At 33.1% G+C, this 21,336-nt stretch overlaps 1 protein-coding gene and 2 non-coding genes across 5 annotated transcripts; 2 read left to right on the top strand and 1 right to left on the bottom strand.

The window, feature by feature from the left end:
• The first annotated feature begins 6,080 nt into the window (after positions 1–6,080).
• Positions 6,081–6,276, top strand: LOC111796297 (U2 spliceosomal RNA). Its single transcript, XR_002815342.1, has one exon. It is a non-coding gene; the product is annotated as a U2 spliceosomal RNA (small nuclear RNA).
• Positions 6,277–7,000: 724 nt separating this feature from the next.
• On the top strand, positions 7,001–7,197 carry LOC111796265 (U2 spliceosomal RNA). The gene has a single exon (XR_002815313.2). It is a non-coding gene; the product is annotated as a U2 spliceosomal RNA (small nuclear RNA).
• A 375-nt stretch (positions 7,198–7,572) lies between these two features.
• On the bottom strand, positions 7,573–20,388 carry LOC111794973 (uncharacterized). Of its 3 annotated transcripts, XM_087123977.1 has the most exons (23): positions 20,228–20,388; positions 18,390–19,254; positions 16,420–16,535; positions 16,086–16,294; positions 14,315–14,434; positions 13,485–13,613; positions 13,218–13,343; positions 12,762–12,820; positions 12,566–12,665; positions 12,243–12,360; positions 11,803–12,012; positions 11,309–11,633; positions 10,981–11,074; positions 10,552–10,660; positions 10,185–10,450; positions 9,971–10,095; positions 9,638–9,872; positions 9,342–9,530; positions 8,967–9,256; positions 8,695–8,890; positions 8,364–8,603; positions 8,093–8,178; positions 7,573–7,929 (listed from the first exon to the last, which is right to left on the bottom strand). In XM_087123977.1, the coding sequence occupies exons 2-23, from the start codon at positions 19,214–19,216 to the stop codon at positions 7,773–7,775; spliced, it is 4,326 nt and encodes a 1,441-aa protein (XP_086980103.1). In that variant the 5' UTR covers positions 19,217–19,254; positions 20,228–20,388; the 3' UTR covers positions 7,573–7,772. The 3 variants fall into 3 exon arrangements, 2 of the variants coding, with proteins under 2 accessions (XP_086980103.1, XP_086980104.1); XM_087123978.1 differs by lacking the exon at positions 14,315–14,434; XR_015421114.1 differs by lacking the exons at positions 7,573–7,929; positions 8,093–8,178 and having other exon boundaries at positions 8,462–8,603; positions 9,082–9,256.
• Between the last annotated feature and the right edge of the window lie 948 nt (positions 20,389–21,336).

Below are 21,336 nucleotides of genomic sequence, written 5' to 3'. Positions count from 1 at the left end.
CCTTCTCCTAATTATCTTCTTAATTATATCAAAATATAATAATTAATATTTTAAAAAAATGAAGCTGTTTAATTAAGCTATTATTTTCTGTAAATATTCAATTTAGATAATATTACGTAATTGAAATTAAGAGGAAATTCCAGAACAGGACAATTTCCCTTTTTCTTTTGTTTTTTATTCAAATAAAGAGAAAAACGACAGTTAGAATGTTGTTTCTGTAATTATTGAAATATATTATTATTATTATTATTTATTATTAATAATATATATGGAACCATTTTTCATATCCATTATATTAGGTAGTTGTTAAAAAATTAGTAATTCTGTATATTTTCGGTATAAATTATGGTATTTTTCATTCAAAGCCGACAGAGATTTCTAATGTTTTTTTTTATATATATATAAAAAAAAAGTCTTGTTTATTACTTTAAATTATTTTTATTAATAATTGAAGGCATTAAGCTGATCATATATTATATAGTTTTTAAAATTTAATGAAATGTTATAAATCATTTTCGGTACCATATTAAAAAATATCAAATTAAAAGCATAAATTGTAATATATGAAAATGGCGGTAGCTTTATTGAAATGCATATGAGCAAAAGAACACTAAATGAATATATACACAGAATCAGTGGTCCCCTGATCCAACGGATCACAGCGCAGGTTTCACATCAGTAATAATAGTACTGCACCCATCACATCATATACTTTTTTTTTTTTTTTTTTTTTTTTTTTTTTTTTTTTATAATTTGCATGGGTTTCAAAATTAAAATCGAGAACCCTCTCTCATTTTGCTGCCTAATCTTTCATTAATTTCCTTAATTTATGGCACTAAACTATAATTAATGTAACTCTGTTGGCCCATTCCTTTAATTTGTTAAATTTTCTTATCACCCTTTGCTTTGTTTTGTGTACTCTTCCAAATCAAGGCTTTTGTTCGTGTTCTTCACTTTAATCATTGCTACAAACTATTCATTTAACTTGACCTCTTCTACGTGTAAATTTAAGAGCTTAGCTTTCACGCTCACTATTCTTTATAAACGTGTGAAAACCTTTTCTTAGTAGACGCGTGTTAAAACTATGAGGCTGAAGTGATACGTAACGAGCAAAAACGGATAACATCTACTAGCGGTGGACTTGATTTGTTACAAATAATATCAAAGCTAGACATTGAGTTGTGTGCTAGCGAGAACGCTAGACCCTAGGAGGGGTGGATTATGAGATCCCACATTGATTGGAGAGGGAAACGAAATATTTATTAAAAGGGTGTTGAAACCTCTTCCTAATAGACTCATTTTAAATTTGTGAAGGCTGAGTGCAATATCTACTAATGGTAGACTTGGGCGGTTATCGTATATTTGAATACCTAAATTTGTGGGTACTAGAAGTCATAATGAAAAAGAAGAAAGACTTAGCTTGGATTACAAGCCCAAATGGAACAAAGTTTATCTAATTGCTTCAATATCTTGACCAATAAAGAGCCAAACATAAGCCACTCATTGTAATTTTGGTACCATCAAGCCTTTTCTTGTCTTCAAATTTTGATGTGTTTGTTTGACAACTTGTGATGTTGAAAAGGGTTTTGCTCTATAATGCATACCAATTGGGTTGGCATTTCTTCTGTGTGGAATGTGTCAAATGGCACCATTTTTTGACTTTGAAATCTTAGCCATTCCAACCTGTTAGAGCTTTTATTTCGTTTTCAAATCGAATTCTTCACACTGAGGCATTTGTTCATACCATTATCAATAGTCAAAATTCTTTCGAACAATCGAGAGTAAGAAATTTTAAAAGAAATTCGTATTCATTTTTGGATCGTAATACTTACCTAATTTAATTTTGGTACCATTGACACAAATGTGTAAAGGGATAGGGCACCCACTAACTTTGTTGAGCACCCCATTGATTCCTCTACAAATCTTTGTATATTGGAGCACTTTCCTTCGAGTTTCAAGAAAGTTTTAATTCTTTTTATGAAATTAAGCTAAATATTTCTATTTCTAATCCCTCTTTTTGTACCCATTCTTTTATTAGGTTATTCTTGTTTTTAAAACCCAACAATTAGGTCCTTAACTTAATCATTTTGATTCAAACTAAATTTATGTATCAAATATAGGTAAGAGATGGAGGAATTAATTTTTCTTTTTTCTACTAGACGTACACTCATCCAGTTGTAAGACTTTGAGGTTGACCGCTATATGTAACAAGCCAAGTAGACAATATGGACTTGGACTGTTACAAATGGTATCGGAGCCAGACACCGGACATTGTGCTAATGAGGATGCTAAGTTCTAAGCGAAGTGAATTGTGATATTCCACATCGATTGGAGATGAGAATAAAACGTTCATTCCTCTCCTAATAGGCTCGTTTTAAAACTTTTAAGAGAATTTTGAAATGAAAAAGCTAAAAAAAAGGACAATATTGGGGAGTACGTGCTATTTATTATTAATTATTAATTTGCTCCTCGTATTTATATATGACCGTGAATGAATAATACTCCTCATGTTCCCTTTAAAGTAAAGAAAAAAAATTTAAAAATAAAGCAAACAATAATAAAATAATGTGGAAGAGTGCATAATTTGGTTGGTTTTGATAAAATGGAATTAATAATGACGAAAATAGGATCATGATGTGCTTCAATTTCTCCAATCTTTTTTTAACTCTTACCATAGGAGATTCTCTCCCTCTCTCGTTACAATGTGACATTTTCCAAGTGGGACGTTAAAGTTTTATTCCTTTTATAATTTTATATTTTATTTCTTATTTAACAATTATTTCCTATTTAAATCATTCACATCCAGCTAACTAGTTGAGTTATGTTCAAATTGATGAGATACAATTACTTATCATTCAATTAAGAATATAAATTCAAAATTAATTTTTCGACCAAATAAAAAAAAAGTATTAGTAATAATTTTATTTAGTTTATAATCTTTAACTAGATTTAAAAAAAATTGTAAAAAAATTAGGAAAGAGCATGGCCGTAATTTCGAAATTTTGATTATTATTATTCTTTTTGTAAGTACTTAAATTAAACCGAAGCCAGTTATAAATAAAGAAAAAAATGTAGATTGCAAAAAATATAAATTAAAAAAGAAAAGGGTTAATAATATATATATTTTTTAAGGAAAGAAAGGCGAGGGCATTTTCGTCGATAATATTCACGCGTCAGAACAGACACGTGCAAAACCAAACACGCCCTAACCTCTCTCTCTCACACGGCCTGTACGAATCAAAGTCCAACTAAGCAACTTAAAAAAAAAAAATAATAATAATAACAATAAAACTCCTCATAATTCTTATTTGAATGTTAAGTTACCACTCGATATTGTCTTTTTTGGATTTTTACTTAGGACTTTCCAACAAAAACTAAAAGAGGGCAATATCTACTAGCGATGGATCTGGATCGTTACTTTAAATCTAATATAATGTCTTTGTCTTAGTAACTCTATGTTTTGGAGTACCTAACATGAACACCGCCCCCTTCCCAACACAAATTATTAATAATAATAACAAATCAAAAGAAAATTAAAAATTATATTAAATACATTTTAAATTAAAATTGAATTGATTTTGATTAATGAGTTGGGATGTTGTAAGAGATGATGAGGGCATCACATGCATCTCTTGAATCGGAAAATAAATAAATAAATAAAAGCATGAAGGAAAAAGAAAGAGAGAAGGACTGCAAAGGAAGCTCCTCTTCAATGCAACATTTACAATATATATATATACTTTTTACATGAATTGTAATGAATGATCTGTCAGCATTTTTCTTTTCTTTGCCTTCACGTTGTCTTGTCTTCCTTTCATCCTTCCCTTCTACAAAGTTCTCATATAGAATAAATTTGAGTCTCCCATTTTAAAGAAAATATATGAAAAATGCACATATAGTTACCGTTGTACGTTCACTTTTGCAACCGTTCGTACATTTATAACTTAAAATGATAAAAAATAACTTACTCTAAACAAATATGAGATTGTAAGCTTGAATTTACGCCGTATCTCTTTTAATTGTATATGAAAAATAATTTAACGTTTTTACATTTCATATAAAATGGAACAAATTAATCTCTAATATTCTCAATTACTAGTTTTTATTTTCAAATTTGGTTCCTTTTGGAATTTAAAATATATATATATATATATATATATATATATATATATATATATATATATATATATATATATATAAATCAAAATGTAGTATTTAAAAAAAGTAAAATAAAAAGATGAGAGTTGGTGGAATCATATTCATGCGGTGGCTCCCTCAACCCTCTCACTCACATTCACGAGCCTTTCGTCAAACACCATCTCAATAAACCTACCATCATGACTCACCACCCACCTTTTCCTTAGGGTTTACTGTTATTTATTTATTTATTTATTTACATTTTCAATTATTTTATGATATTTTTCCCATATTCATTATGGTTTTTAAATTTCTCAACAAAATAGGTTCAGAAATGTAAATATCACAACAAAATGCTATATTTATTTATTTATTTATTTATTTATTGAGAAATTAAGAGTTTTTGGGTACAAAACTAATTTATGGCCCAAATTTATTGTCTGAGAGGCTCTGTCAATATGGACCTAAGTTCCAAAAACAGCCCATCTCCAAGCTTCGTCAAAGTCAAAACGACATTTTTTGTTTTTTAAACAATAAAGATTTAAATTATTAATTAATGAGTTAAAAAGATGTATAAACTAAAAGAAACGCATTATATTTATTAGGTAAGATATTTTAGGTTGATATTAACTTTAGATTGTCTTTTATTTAAACCCTTTTAATGCTATTTACTCAATAATGACTATTATTGAAAGTTAAAGAGGATTAAATAACGCTTTATAAAGTTAAAAACGTAAAGCTAAAATGAAATTAAAGTTAAGACCAATTATAAATATTTTGTTTTTAATTTATATTTAATTTTAGAAAATCCTAACAAATTGTTTCTTTTAAATCATATTTTAAAATTAAATATTACATACAATAATAACTAAGAAATTTGAATTATATTTAAATAAATATAAATTAAACTTAGAGATATCAAATTTTGACCCAAAAAATGCAAACATGGTATGAAAAAGTATTTATTTCTTTTTAGCTTTTTTTCTTTCCTTTTTTTTAATTAATTATTTTTTTAATTTTGGGAAAAGCAATTGTGAGCCATATCTTTAGCTTTACTTTAGAGAGAATCACACTAGATTAGCAGCATTTATTTAAAGTTTTAAAAAATAACTTGCATGGGGATGATGCCTAATGCATATCTTAATTAATCAAACACAAAAGGCAAAAACAGATCTAACTCCATGCGAAATCATATGCTATATCTTCGATATATATCAAATATATATATAATCTCTCGATTTTTATAAAGGTCTAAAAGAAGTATTTGAGCATTCGATTTTAATTTTTTTTTTAGCAAATAGATATTTTTTAGATTAACAAAGTTATTAAACATGAAATTAAAAGTTTAATAATTTAATATTTACGTTAAAATTTGAAAATTTGTGTAGAGAGGGGTGGGATAGATTGTGGTGTTATAATATTGGGGGAATCCAAAGGAGGTGTATTTGGATGATGAATTGTTGGAAGACTAAATGCAGAGAATTGGTTGTTTTTATAATGAATTCAATGAAGAGATTTGCATCAATATTTGCAATGACTCAGCCAGAAATGTGGCATTCGCCTCCCCCACATGGACCTCACTGTTTCCTTGCTTTCTTCAACATTTAGGACAAGTCATGGATTTGGTTCACCATTTTTTAACCTCATCATATTTAAATACCTCCAAATACATGTGAACACAATAGTTATTAAAAAAAAAATAATAATAATAAATAAATAAATAAATAAAAATATATATATAATATGTTTAGGTAAAATGATTCAAAAAAAGACCATTTAATTCAAAACATTCATGATGATGACGTGTAAAGTTCCATTGCTGTGCAAGAAGGCGCCTCTGTAATTGAAGAGGAAAGATTTGAGGGTTGTCCCACATCGGAAAGCGTGCTGGACAACTGCACCATCTGGCACTATAAAAAACGCTTCCGGTTATTGTACAAATCATACCTTTCTCGGCCTTTTGGCTAAGATCAAGTGTAGTATCTGTTCTTATCAGTTTAATATCTGATACGTGGGCCATCGGCCCACATGATATTAAATTAATTTTTTATGGGGGAAGGCCCACTGCAATAGCTTGCTATTGGGGTCTTCGAGCGTCGCCCTTGCGTTGCACTACAGCATGGGCCAGGCGCACCCCTCCAAGCCCAGTTTAAATGCTTTTGTAACCTTATTTTTCAAATTGCTTTAGTGTCGATCAGTAAAAGATTTAATTATTTACTAGTACAATATTCATTTTATTTTTGTTTGTGAGATTTGGAATATTAGCTCAATTAAAATCCAACAGAGATTTTTAAAAAATTGTGAATACTTCCGACACTCAAATTCTAACCTTTAACCTCTTACAAGTAAATGACATGCAAGAAAATTCCTTTCATGCAACATAGTATTTTACAATAAATTTTAAAATATGATGGGCAAGTATTGTGATTTTATACGCAAATGAGGCCACTAAATGTGAAATTAATATGTTCTTATCGCGTGGGAGTGCAATTTTTATGTTCATTCATACTTGAGTTTTCTAAAGTACACTCATTTTTACTTATAATTACTTTTATTCTGGAGTCCTTTTCTTAAGGAATAATTGTTCCATATATTTCAAAAATTGCTTTTAACAAATAGAGCTGCAGTTGCATATGCATGGTAGCTGGAAATATCAGCTAGAAGCACAATAGTGATAACCGATGAGTTGAGCACAGCTGTATTAAAATAGGGGTGAATGGAGAATGCAATGAATGAACTGCAGCAGTTTGCTTGGGAAGAGGAGAAAACGTTTAGAGTTTAGAAGTCGTCCCACATCGGAAAGCGTGCTGGCAGCCTGCACCTTATGGCACTATAAAAGACGCCTTCCGCAATTTCACAAATCATACCTTTCTCGGCCTTTTGGCTAAGATCAAGTGTAGTATCTGTTCTTATCAGTTTAATATCTGATACGTGGGCCATCGGTCCACATGATATTAAATTAATTTCTGATGGGGGAAGGCCCATTACAGTAGCTTGCTACTGGGGTCTTCGAGCGTCGCCCTTGCGTTGCACTTATAGCGTGGGCCCGGCGCGCCCCTCCAATCCCAGTTTCAAATTTTGTTTTCCTTTACGCCCAATTTTTAGGTTGCGTAGATTAATTTTAGTACGTGTTTCTTTAAACCTATGATTATTTCTGTCTTTACTGAAAGAGAAATAGATTATTCTAATTCCAGTTATTTTTATTTTTTTACCTGTTCATTCAAATAAAGTTCAATAGCTCGTGGGCTGCACTGGCATAAACTCACAACTTTGTTGTATGATACGCGCACAAATTCTTCTAATTTATTCGAAGATTTAAGGACCCAAGCAAATAATCCTCATAAACCCTTGAAGAGATTACTGTTAGTGTTGCAAAATTTTACAGAATCTCTACTGGTTGAGTTAAGATGGGGGAAGAGTTTTGTCCATTGTGAATGTCAGCGAGGAGAAAAATAATATATTTCCTTTTTCTTAAAAAGGTACTAATTGCGTGGGCTAATGCACTATATTTACATTTATGCTGCTATCACGTAGGGGCCTTTGCACATCAATCTCAAAAACGGATTTACAAACTTGGACATTTACAATTCAAAACATCACGCCTATCTCAGTCGATAATATGCTCCAATACGCTGCTAAGCAAACTCAGCAGCCCAAAAAGCATCTGGGTCGGGACAAAAAAGACTAATATCCTTGATTTCCAAATTGGCAATGTGCCCATCAACTAATTTTGCTTGTATTGATTTGAATAGCAGAAGGATTACGGGCAAGATCCACCACTTATCAATCTCCCTGTTGTCAAATAAATTCAAAAGCAGTTGAGTTTAGGGGAAAAAAAATATCATTTAAAAGATTTGACATCTTGTCAACTGGTCACACACTCCCAATTTCTGGTTTCATCATCCATTTCAGACGTGGCGGAAGGTAAAATATTAAAAAATGAGTTGAAAATCACCTTCTGTTGCTCCAGGTATTTGTCTCATCAGGTGGCTGGAATGTTGAAAATCCGTACAGGAAAGTGCCATAAATGAGGGCCACACCCTGTAATGACCAAAATGATGAAAATATGATTAGCGGAAGAAAAAAATTAAGTTCTAATCGTAGACAGCCTTTTAAAAAGGAGGAGAAGTAATTTTAACTATGACGAGCATCCTGAAGCATACCCTCCAAACAATATCAAGTTAATCGGGAAAATTGTGGTGATACTGCAGTCTAGAACAACTTACAATATTCGCAAAAGAGGTTGCATTCCACAGAGCATATATTCGAGAAAGTGATGCCTTTCTAGGCTCCTTGCTGAAAAGTGCATTCAAGCCAGCTGGGAAAGGAGAGAGTAGAGACAAGGGAAGAACAAGAAGAACAAGAAGAAAAGCAACCAATGAAATCCAATAGAACTGCAGCAGCATGAGAAGGGTAACAGAAATATCCGCTAGAAGCACAGCAGTGATGAGCAGCTGCACAGTATCCTGAAAGATTTACGTCTCAAGAGTTAGAGGATTAAGCTATACAAAATTCCTCTGTTGTACATCTAAGAAATATATGGTGATATCAACTAACCAGATGTCCAATAGGTTTTGTGTTGCGTAATAAGAGAGAAAAAGGATAGAGAAAGTCCCATTTATAATGCAAAAATCCCACGTTAGCCTTGTTTATAAGCCCTCCATTAACTACACCTGTAATCCTTTTTAGAGATAATGCTTGCCAACTCTGTTCAAACTGCATGAGAGATTCTGTTGCACTTGCAGCGTCTTTCCTATCATAATTTGATATACAATATAGTGAGAAGCCGAACTTTAAGTTGTTAAATTATGTTGAACATTCAAGTGTACCTTGACGGTTCATTAGTATGTTGGCTCAGCATATCCGATCTTTCTAACTGGTGAGGAGAATAATCACCAAGTGCTACAACCAACACACCAAGCTGATAGTAACCAGAAGCAGTACCTTGAAACCATCCAACCTCAATTTTAACGCCATGGAATTCGAGTTGGGGGTTTGCATGACTATTTATCCAATCTAGAACAGGAATCAAGGAGGAACGGATGGATCTATTCCTCACTATCCTCAATTGAGCATTCAGGCCAGCAACCAAGCGATTCCAAACAGTTGCTGGGACGTGCTAGAAACGCAGAAGAGTTTCTCTGGGGTCAGAGTCCGTTTAGTTAATATTAATAAAAACGCATACTGAAGCAGACAATATCTACCTGTCCAATGAGATTGGTCAACAAGGCATCACTGTGAAGATTATAAGGAGTCATATAGCTTCCATCCCCACCAAAAATGATGCACATTGGATATCTCTTTTCAATAATTGAAACTATATCTAAACGCTTCTCATCACCACCAAGAAAAAAATCAATAAAGGCAACCATTAAATCAGGTGTTGCTCCAACCTGCATCAGTTTCAATTGTGTTCGGGCTAACATCAAATTCACGTGACTTCATAAAATCATGCACGAGAACCATCGGAAATATTAGTTTTTATATATTAAAGTCATACCTTCATTCCTTTGTATAAGGCACGAGATCTGCAGGAGCGCAGACATGAATGGTCATATTCAGACTTGACATAGTCCTGAAGGCGGTGGATTTTATGCCTACGTCGCCATTGTTTCCACGTCCATGCGCAAGGATATGCAAGAATTGAGAGTATGCTATGCACTGATCCTTCCCACCAATCATATGCAGCCACCGAATTTATATCATCGATGAATCTATTAAAAGCATCTTCGTACCTAAGCATATTGTAAGGAAGATGAATTAAACATCATTGAAAATAAATAGTTCAAACACTTCTACTATAGACAAGCTTATCAAATTACAGTTTTCTCACACAATTTCTATAACTGCATTGGGAGGAGAGTAAGGAAGATGCCATGGCTCTCTGAACGTATTGGGACCCATAAAATACATTCTGTAAACATGACTTTGAGCTTCATCAGCTCTAGTTCCACGTACCTGTTTACAAACAAAAAATACACCTGAATAAAACGTCATAGCTGCAACGACAGGACTGTATGGAAATCCACAGTTATAGTAATTGGTACCTCGGATAAGGACAGAAGATGTGGGAAATGATGATGACCGTGGGGTTCAATCGAATCAGCATCACGATATGAACCATATCCAACGAATTTAACTCTCAGTGTACTCAACAGAAGAGCTAAAAGAATCAACAAGCATGACAATATAACGGAAAAGGGCAAGGGACCCCCAAAAGTATACATCAGCTCCTCAAGAGGTGTAAAACAATTTGGCATCCTATATTTGTCAGATATGCATTTATATGGACAAAATGGATTATCAACGCCTCCTGTCACAAGAGTGGACGCCTTAGCAAGAAGAAGATTTGAAACCATTCTAAGGAAGAAATAAAGCTAAAACAATAGCTTCAATGACCAATTATCGTATTACCTCGTGTATATATAAAATTTGCACGATTGGGCAGAAGGTCAAGAGAACAAGGAAGGCAAAGATTTGCATCAGACCCATTAACATCTTTATAAGTGCCAACAGGGCATTCCTGTAAACAAAGCCAAAAAACAATCCGATGTTACAATACGCTACATAAAAGATTCATTCTCGATTAAATGGTGATGCCAAAGTAAATATATCAGCCAACACAACTTTACATGTGCCAGTAGACAATCTAAGAACTTAACCGGCTAAACTTATCTTCTAATTTAGAACACATGCATGGATGCTACGCTTAAGCATGGAAGCACCATGTGCGTCCAGAAAAGCATGATAAGAAAATTTCTAGATGGTGAAAACGGTGGCATGCCCACATGTATTCTAAGATTTATGTTATCGTGAGGTGATACCAAATCCAATTGAACGTACTTCGCAAAATGTACCGTAGAGGCCCTTCGGGCATTCTTTTCCGGTAATTGTGCCTTTTCCACCATAACTACCACCTCTGTTGCTAGCACCTCCACTGTAAGACATCAGACGAAGTACATTATCATAGTATCACAAACTTCAAAGACGAATTGAAAAAACAGTTAGAATTAAAGGTTTACGTTGTTTATCTCTGGAAAGTAAATGAACAATAATTTTATATTGTTCCTTGCAATCCTATCATATAGTTAAGAAATTATTTTGCAATTTTTGTTCTTTCTCTTATCTCCCTTATCATTTTGTTTAGAGCTTAGAGTTAGAAGTCCCGTACCTAATATTAATGGAGCCACTTATACTTGCAACAGGTGTATATTCATCCCCAGCATGTATATTGGACCAGTGAAAATGTACCCTCCCACCCCCACCTCCACCTCCACCTAGAGAACCACCATTGCCGCCAATAACAGTAATTGATGAATTCTTGAAAAGCTCAAGTTCCTGAAGGAACAGAAGAATAGTTCCACCTGAACCTCCTCCACGTCCACCAATCATGCTACTATTATGATTTCTCGTTACTTTAATAAAGCTTTGTCCATCAGCCGTTAAAGATCCATAAACTTCAAGAGTTAACAAAGGCCACGGGATGGATCCCATCACTTGCAGAAAACAGCATATGCATTTGCAAGGCAAGAGAACAAGTTTAGAGACTAAGCAAGCAAACTGATCAAGCATTAGAGATGAAATATATATATATATATATACACACACACATACATCTTGTTAATCTACATGAGAGGAACTTTCGATAGTAGAAGAAATATTTACCAATCATTCCCCCTCCAGCCACAGGTGTATCAAAATGATCAGGGCCTTCTGCTCCACTTCCAAGTTCACAGGGAAGATCAGCATTGCCATATTCATCACCTCCATTACTCACCCACCCGTTAAAATAGCCAGAACCTCCTCTTCCTCCATGTCCAGCTCCACTACCAGCACCATTTGAATAGTTTCCCTTACCAATTCCTTCATTGCAACCTGACCATGAAGGTATACTAAAATTAAGAAGCTTAAAACACTACCAATTTTTTCCAAGTATCGGTTTGAGTTTTTTTTTTTTTTGGTTAATGAAACATTTTAGAACAAAAGAAGAAACATTTGTTTTTTTAGGAAACAGATTTTCATTTGATAGAATGAAAATAACCAAAAAAAAAAAAAAAAAAAAAAACAGTTATAAGAACAGTTTTGTGTATGATGTACCTAATTACCTAATTCTGATGCAGTAATCCAGCCGTTGCTGTTGACAATAACAGTTCTTGCCCGGTGGATTTGAATAATACTTCCCTTGATAATTCCATTAACAACAAGATCCTCAACACGACAAATCTAAAAAAGGTAAAAGGAAACCATTTAGATTGATCTATGATAAATTGCAAAGCTGCAATCACCACATTAACACTTCTTGGTATAATGGAATAAAGAACCAATTTGGAAACAAGAATAAAAATTACAGAACAATTGAACAAACACGAATATAAGTTGGGAGCATCATAACAACAAGATCCTCCACCAAATGAAATCTATCTCTTACTTGAAGTGAAAAGGATAGTGTATAATTGAAATGACAATCATCTGGTGGAGTCATTAAATCCAGAGGACACGTCTCACTGTCACACAGTGCTTTTGTTACCCTACAAATAGAAACTTAAGTTCTCTAAGGATTTCAATACTCCAATGCTGAATGATTAACAAGTGTAGCCAAAAGGCATAACATATAACATACTCACAGGCTTCTACTGGCATCATTATCATCCAATGGAGCTTGAAGCAAAGAGCCGATTCCAACCTGTTATTGCCAATAGTCATAAATAGATGTACCAATGGTTTCATTTAGTCTTTTCCTTTTTTGGAAGGGTGAAGGGGTAGGGATGAAAATGGTAGTCACTATGTAAAATGAAGAAGATAAATTTGCAACTGTCATTTTATTTCTGGTTTTTCCTAGCTCCATAGTGGGGTTTGCATCTTGTCGAGCATTAGTTCTTTTCATTTCTTGTAAAAAAAACAATTAAAAAGCTCTGGAAAATAGAACATAACAAGAACTCTATATTATGATGATGACTTGCAGTCATGTTATAAAACAGAAATAAGACATATATATATTAGCTTTCGTTAAGATAGAAAAATGCTTAGAAGCCCTACAAAATAGATCATAACAAAAACTCAAAGATGTGACAAACACTTACAGTTATGTTATAAAATAGCGACAAGGAGAGTCGCAGCCCTTTGATTGTGTCACCTTGACCAGTAAGATGCAATAGCCCTTGGCCATACATACCCAAGTTTGAATTTGAGCTAATGCTTGAGTTTTGCTGTAACATTTAAGGTATCACAGCCAGCTTAGATATTATAAGATGTCCAAAGGAACACAAATGTAAAAATAAATAACTTTTTTTATAAAAAAGTTAATCCTAGTCTAGTCTAGTTGGCAGAAGGGATTTAAAGGATAATACCTTTAAAACAACCAGATTCCTGACTTCAAAAACTGAAGCAGTAACGAACGTATTCCTCCCTCCGTCTACCAGGATTTTAGAGTTCCACATCAGCAGCATCTTAACAGAAACTCTGAGAGCGCCAAAAACCTTCAGTCAAAGAGAATTTTAGTCACTTTGGAAACAAAAAAATATGGAATGTCATTCAAACTACATTAGGAGACTCTGATACAATAGGTAGAAACAAGTATCTAGAGCGCGTTTAGAATTCAAAAGGTTAGTGTCTAAGTGAAGCAAGCACGTGTTGGAATTTAACCAAAAGATAAATTATTAAGGGTGAGCATAATCTGTTAATCCCTCAATTCTCTTCCAAAGTCATTAGATCCATCGAAAATTTTGTGAGAAGCTTCTTTTGGAAAGGATGCTTCAAGAAACCGTGGGTGTTAGTTTCGAGAATGGGGTGGCTGTTGAAGCTTTAATTCTGTATTGGAAATGCATAAAGCTTCTTTGCCTCTTGTTATGCCTTTGGAAGCCTACGAATATTGATGACCCTTCACCTTCATGCATTAATGTAAAGGAATTAAATTTGGCTATTAATGAGGAATGTCATGTATCTGCTTTTGCTATTATGAAGGTTCCTTCATCTTCAGTAAATTAAATTTCTGAAATAGTTGGCCTTTTGTATGGTAAGCATTTATGTGAAATTCTAAATAAAATAATTAAAAGAAAAAAACAAACAAACAAACACGAACACAAACCCAGAAAAAGAATCCCTATTTAGAAACATAAGAAAATCTAGACTCTGGGTATAAATAATGAACAAGTTTGATATAGAAAAATTTGAGTCAAACCGTTATGATGGAATCGCTCATCAAAAGTTCTTCAGCAACTAGTTCAAATTCTGATATTGGAAATTCGGAGAGTCCAAACACAATGCTGCCTCCACAGTATAAGGTAATTTGGCCTCTAACCTAGAACCATGGAGCCAAAAGATACAAGCAGTAATCACTTGAAGAAATTAAATTCCAGGATAGGTTAAGCAACCCTGGACAAACAGAAATAGTTAAGACAAAATCCTATGCATGGCAGTAAGAAATGCAATGATCGAAAACATCAAATAAAATTTAATTAAAAATTTGAACTTCAATAGCCAACTTAAGAATAGCACAGCTCATTAGGACATTATATCATCGACAAAAAAGATTAAAAGTTTGAATTCTCACCCCATAACGTGGTTGAACAAAAAAAAAAAAAAAAAAAAGAATGGAACTTAAATGACCAAAGTAAAAGTCAGAAACCTTCATACCTTCATAAATAACAGTCTAGATGATAAGCTCATTACGCTGTTTGACGGAATATAAGTTAAGAACATGCAACATTTTTTTACCCACCAATAATTTTTGTCTTGCTTTGATAAGAAACCAACTTTCCATTAAAAAAAAAAAAAGGAAATAATGAGCAAGGCAACAAAAATAATAGAGAAGGCCAAGTTAAACAACAGGAACCAGAACTTACATTTACAAGTCAGCTAAGAACCAAAATTGTATATTTGGGCGTTATTTTTCCCTTTGAACATTTGAGTAGATAACATTAAAAAAAAAAAAAAAAAAAAAAACCATCCTGGCTCTAAACCATGCCCGGGGATATGCCAGATGAGGGAACTTTGAATCAGCTCCTAGAAGACAAGAGGAAACTTATCTAGTGGGTAGAGATGTCTACGGGTAGAGGATGGGGAAGCCTTCTCTATCCCGTCCTCATCTCCTATTTCACTCCCCATTCCTGCGAAATTTCTTGTTTATTTTCATTGGGATCGAAGTGGGAATTGGGGAACCCAGAGATTTTTTTTTCTTCATCTTTTTAACTTTTTTTTTTTAAAAAAAAGGAATTTGTTTCAAAGGATAATTTCCATTTTCTAATATAATTTCTATTAAAAAACGTAAAACTTTATAATATATTCAACAGCATTTCATAAGCAAAAGTGTAATATAAAGTTCAACATAATTTCTCGAAACTCAACTTTCAATATTGCAACATAATCTTCCACATATTTACTTATTTATTAACTAACTAACTAACTAAATAAATATATATAAAATAATATAAATATAAATAAGTTGGTTTTGTGCCTTACTTTTGATATATATGTGTGTATGTATATGTATATATTTATATTTATACATAAAAAGTGAGGCGAGGTGGGGCAGCGAGGGGATATAGATGCTAGGGTTTTCTCATAAGAATCTTAACCTTCCAGAGAGGCAAAAACAGAAGCCTCAAGAGATAAGGGACGGTGGAGGTTTTGTTTCATCCTCCATTTAGAGATAAGGGAGGTGTCTTTGGAAGAGGTTTGATCATCAATTATACTGACAATGTAATGCCTAATTGCATATCCTTTCATCTTCTGTATGAAAGCTCGGACATTTTCTCAAAAGTTTTGTAAAAACCAAATGAAAGAGATTATAAAACTTTTTCTTGCATACATAAACTCACAACATGCATTTCAGAAGTTTTTATTTAATAATTGATGAATAAACCTGCAATATATGCATTCATCGATTAATCAACAAAAATTATAAGTTATAACGGAGCAAAAAAGTGGAAGGAAGAAATATCACTCAATACCTGGACTCTTGTCCACAGCAATGGGACCAAAGCTTTTGCGTTATTCTCCACAAAAACATTTGACCATAGTGGAGTAGTTGAAAAGTCTAGCAAAGGGGTTTCAGTTTCTGTCGTGATATTGTCATTTCCAACTCTTAAACTTAGCAAATTAGCATTGAAGTAAGTGCCGGCTGCTCCAGCATTATCAGGACACCCAATACTTACACCGCCTGAAACAAGGATGGTGTAACATAGAGTTACGATGATACAACGCCAGAAGCATTCAACACACTCAAACAAATAAACTTAATTATAATTATAATTATAGAATATTTCATCCATACGAAGTGCATACCATGTACAGTAACTTTAATATCTTCTTGAATGCCATAACTATCCAGAGAAATTCTTCCCCCACCACCTCCACCCCATCCCTTCCCACCAGCAGCTGATATAGTTCCACTTCCCTTTCTAGATATACAAAGAAAGCCGAATATAAGCAACAGATGAGACAACGAAAAGTTTATGATCTTTGTAAGATAGCCAATACTGAAACCAAAATGGATGTGAAGAAGACAACAAAAGCATCATTCATTCGTGAGACTTTTGCATCCTACAATGAGAGCTCTATTAAATAATCAAAAATACTTCAAGACTTCTCTTCATTTTTTCTCACAATCTAAAAGGGAGGAGACAAGGAACTACAGTCCTATTGGATCAAAAACAAATTTGGCTACAAACCTAGCAGTTGAGGAGCTGAAACATAGCACCCTAAGAACGAGAAATAGGTAACACTGAACTAACTAAATATGTAACGCTGAGCTAACTATACATTTTTTTACAAGAAATAATTTCTCATTGATATATGTTAATAAACTCTCGAAGGGAGTAAAAATAAAAGGAAAAAAAAAATACAAAATCAAGAACTTCGAAATGATTACAATCTTCTTCCTCGTGAACATTAATAAAGACTAAACAAACTTGAGGAACGATGCCTAGAGTCCCCAAAAGGCTGAAACTAATGTTGTTTTGAAATGGAAGAAATTTTGGACATACCTTCAATGCCTCTAAAAAACTGGAATAAATGCCGGATGAAAAAAGCCTTCTTCCAAGAAAGCCTTCCGAAATTCAAACCAGAAAAATAAATGATGACTTAAACAATCCAACATCTTGATGAGAAAGAACCATAAAAGACTCACAATTCTTCAACAAAAACCACATCAAAAAGAGACAAAAAAACATTATCAGCCTCTATCCTCAAAGATGGAAGAAGCAAAGGAAAGATCAAGTGCCGCAAAATGTTATCAATGATTAACCTTCCCACATCCGAAATCCCTGCAGAAATAACATCACTAATACAGTATAGGTTGTGTCTTCAATTTTGTCTACAACAAAAAGAATTGTGGAGGATGAGAGCTCAGTGTGTGTGGTTCTATTCTTGAATCAATGGGGAGATTTCATGCATCTCGAAATCACAAGTTTCAATAAAAGAAGCGAATTTGGCAGGTATGAAAGATGGAGGAAGAGGATTTAGAATTCTATCACCATGATAGTATTTGTCGTACTCATTCATTCAATAACATTGATCAATTTCACAATATGCTTAGTTATACTGACAAAGAAAAATCTATGAAAATTTTACAGAGTAGCTGAGAGGTCGGTCTTTCATCATTCGTTTAAGCCTAAAAAGCTAAATAGCAAAATACCAACACAATATTATCACAGATCATTCAAGATACAAAAATTGTTACAAAATATCATTCCGAGTTTTCACATCATGACCAAATTACTTAAACACCGAACTTCATATTTTCAACGATATTCTTCTCTTAACAGTCAACTTCTGGATCCGGCTTGAATGAAGTACTACTCCACATAAAATGTATAAAATAAAATGGATAAGATACTTGTTCTTTGAGGGATGCATACATATCAATTTATTTGTAAAATGTTTGAATATTTCATAATTGAATTTACAATTTCTTTACATTCAAAGGAATGGTCAATCATCTGACAGTTCTAAATTAAAATTGAATGACATCACTCATCGCCAGTAATGTTTTTGTTCAAATTTCACATTGTAAAGTTAGCAATAAATATGCAAAAATCGTATACGGGTTTCAAAGTAGGTTAACAACAATAAACAACAAAATGCTTCAAATTCAATATACAAAAAAAAAAAAAAAAAAAAAAAAAAAAAAAAAAAAAAAAAAAAAAATCTCAGCGATCAAACTTAAATTATGTTAGCAAAAAGGTATGCATCATAACTTTAAGAGAAATCACTTGAAAAGTCTAGACCAATCCATAAGCACGAATTGTACTCACAACTTTACTGCATGCACAAAGATACTTCCACCAGATCCACCTCCACCTCTTGATCCTCCGTCTCCCCCTTCTGCAAGGATAGAACCATTTAAATATAATACATCCACTACGAGAAGTTTCACGCGTCCTCCACCAAGCCCTCCATATGGCTTTTCCTCTGATATCCCACCACCCTTGCTCCCGTAGCTCCAAGGATCAAACAATGTAGACCAAGCATAGACATCACCACCCCAGTTGCTTGTCTGATTACTTTTCAAACAGGAGGCCCCTCGGCCACCATGACCTCCACCAGATCCATCGTAACCAACTGGTGTGCCACTTGTTTGAGAAGGAGGTGCTCCACCAAGGGCAGTTGTATTTATGTATGAATTGTATTCCAGCGTCAGATTAGCTGCAGAAAAAACCACGGAGCCAGCAATAATAGCTGCGTGCTTACTGACTTTGATATTGCCAGACATGTTGAGAGTAATCATACAACCTTCTATGGGGCAGAAAATCAGAACGTGTGGAAGTATCTCTAGGTTCCCCTTTCCAGATATGTAGAAATCAGAATCTAAAGACAAGTTTGTGTTTAACAGGCAGGTTGTGTTAAATGACCCAACACCACCCAGATCCTCACATGATACAAAATGATTCGAAGAGGAAAAATGTATTGGACTAATGTTCTGAGTGGCATTTCCTGTTACTAGCCGAAATTCATCCCGCCAATAGTTTGAAAAATCATTTCCTCTTTCATACTCGAATGAATTAAGGGAGAGGGCAGACATGTATAGACATCCCAAAAGAATATACCATCTGATGTGCCGGTGCAACAGGGAAGAACACATCACTGCCGAGTATTCAGTTCTTCTGGTGCACCAGGAAACTGTAATATCAATATCACATGACAATCAACAAAATAGCTATGGCATAAAGTCCAAAACGTACAACTTGCCAGTAGAATGCAAAGAAGTAAATAATTGGTTTCTAAAGGAAAACATGACCAATAGCCAACAAGAAATATAAGAATCATGTCTGCACACTTATTTGGACATTCGGAAACAGTTTTCATGAATGCATCGAACCGGCACAAATGGGATCGGTTTCTTATTTCTTGATGATATGTGAACAGCCTGATAGGTTTAATTCTGAATCCTATTCAGTAACAGACATGCCCTTGAAAGAAAAATTTAACCAGGCCTCGTGGCTCCAAAGTAGCATTCTAATTCAGATTACTACTCAGAGAAAACTCATGCTACGCGCCATGGCTTCAAAGTTGCACTCTAATACAGCTCATTACTCTTAATGAAAGTGATTTTCTAGCAGACAAATTAAAATCTGTCATGAAACCAGAGCTTGATGAAGCCGGTGCCTGAGAGAAAACTCATGCTCTGCGCCATGGCTTCAAAGTTACATTCTAATTCAGCTCATTACTCTTAGTGAGAGCGATTTTCTAGCAGAAAAATTAAAAACTTCGATGAAACCAATGTTTGAAAAGGCCAGTGTCCGCTACGCATCATGGCTTCAGAGCTGCATTCTAATTCAGCTCATTACTCTTAATGATACCAATTTCTAGTACGAAAATTGAGACCTGTAGTGCTTGACAAAGCCGTGTCTCTAAGAGAAAGCTTTCGCTCTGGCTTCAACACTATATTCTAATTCAGCTCATTGTTCTTAACGAAAGCGATTCCTAACAGGAAAAATAACAAAACTATATTGCGAAATTGTGTAAAAGAACAAAAACAGAAGCCATGAGGTAAATCACTTGCAGCTCGCAACCACTGAAACTATAAACAATTCAGCAACCTGAGAAAAAAAAAAAAAAGAAGAGAGAGAGAGCAGAAAATCCAGCTACTTACCTCATCAAGAGTCAAGACGCTCGAAATGATCTTACAGCAATCATCCATTTGATGCAAGCCAACACTTCAGTCCCATCCCTACGGCATCTTTGCAAGTGTCGTTGGGCCGATCTTATTTCGGAGGTTAGTTTTATAATATCTTTACAAAATTTAATTTTGTTACTTTTTTTTTTAGGAATAATAAATTGCTTTCCATCATTTCGTCGTGTTTGATCCGCGGTGTTGTAATTATGTTTACAGATTTATAAATTTTTTCAATTTAATATATTTTATTTAAAACCTAAACAATTATTATAATTTATTAACTTATTATTTCGATTAAATCTCCTCGCTATGCTAAGTTACAAATGTGAGATCATGATGACGTATGTACGGTCTTTTTTTTTACATTGGAAAATATAATATAGTACAACAAGAATAAAGACAAGAAATATATAATTATTAATGAAGTAACATTATCAAATAATTATCAACACTTCTAATTATATTCCTTATATTTACATCTTCAAAAACAAAGTTCTATTAAAATATATAGAAGGCATGCCTTAGCATGAAATTAGTTGATTATATTAAGTCAATTTCAAGGGTTCATTGTATAGAACCGATTAAGAAATGTTTGATTTTAATATTAAAAAAATGATTGATTTTAATGTAAAAAAAAAAAAAAAAAAAACGTGATTGGCAGGTTTTAATACTCATATTCAATATCAATAATTTTTTAATTAAAAAAATATAAATCAGTACCATAATTTTTTTAAAAATGAAGAGGATGATTTTCTTTGTATAACTCTTTATATTGTTTTAAAGAGTCGTTTGGTTGAAATTTTCGTTTAAAGAAAATGCATAAAAATCAAATAATTGTGTTTAATGTTGCATAAAAAATGTTATCGTATAAATAAAATACTTGTAATCCTTTTATTATATTATTTAATTTTAAAATAATTAACTATGGTTAATTATTTTACTTTTATTAGTTATTATTAAAATAATTTAATTAATTAAATTTAGAATTAAAATTTTATGGTATTTTAAATTTTAGATTTTAAGTTTATTTTGTAATAATTTTTAATAATTATTATTTTAATAAAATTACATAAACTTTTAATTAT

Source organism: Cucurbita pepo, chromosome 5, assembly GCF_057944985.1.
Source record: "Cucurbita pepo subsp. pepo isolate OVF chromosome 5, ASM5794498v1, whole genome shotgun sequence".
NCBI lineage: Eukaryota > Viridiplantae > Streptophyta > Magnoliopsida > Cucurbitales > Cucurbitaceae > Cucurbita > Cucurbita pepo.
This window is presented reverse-complemented; position numbering and strand designations above follow the sequence as displayed.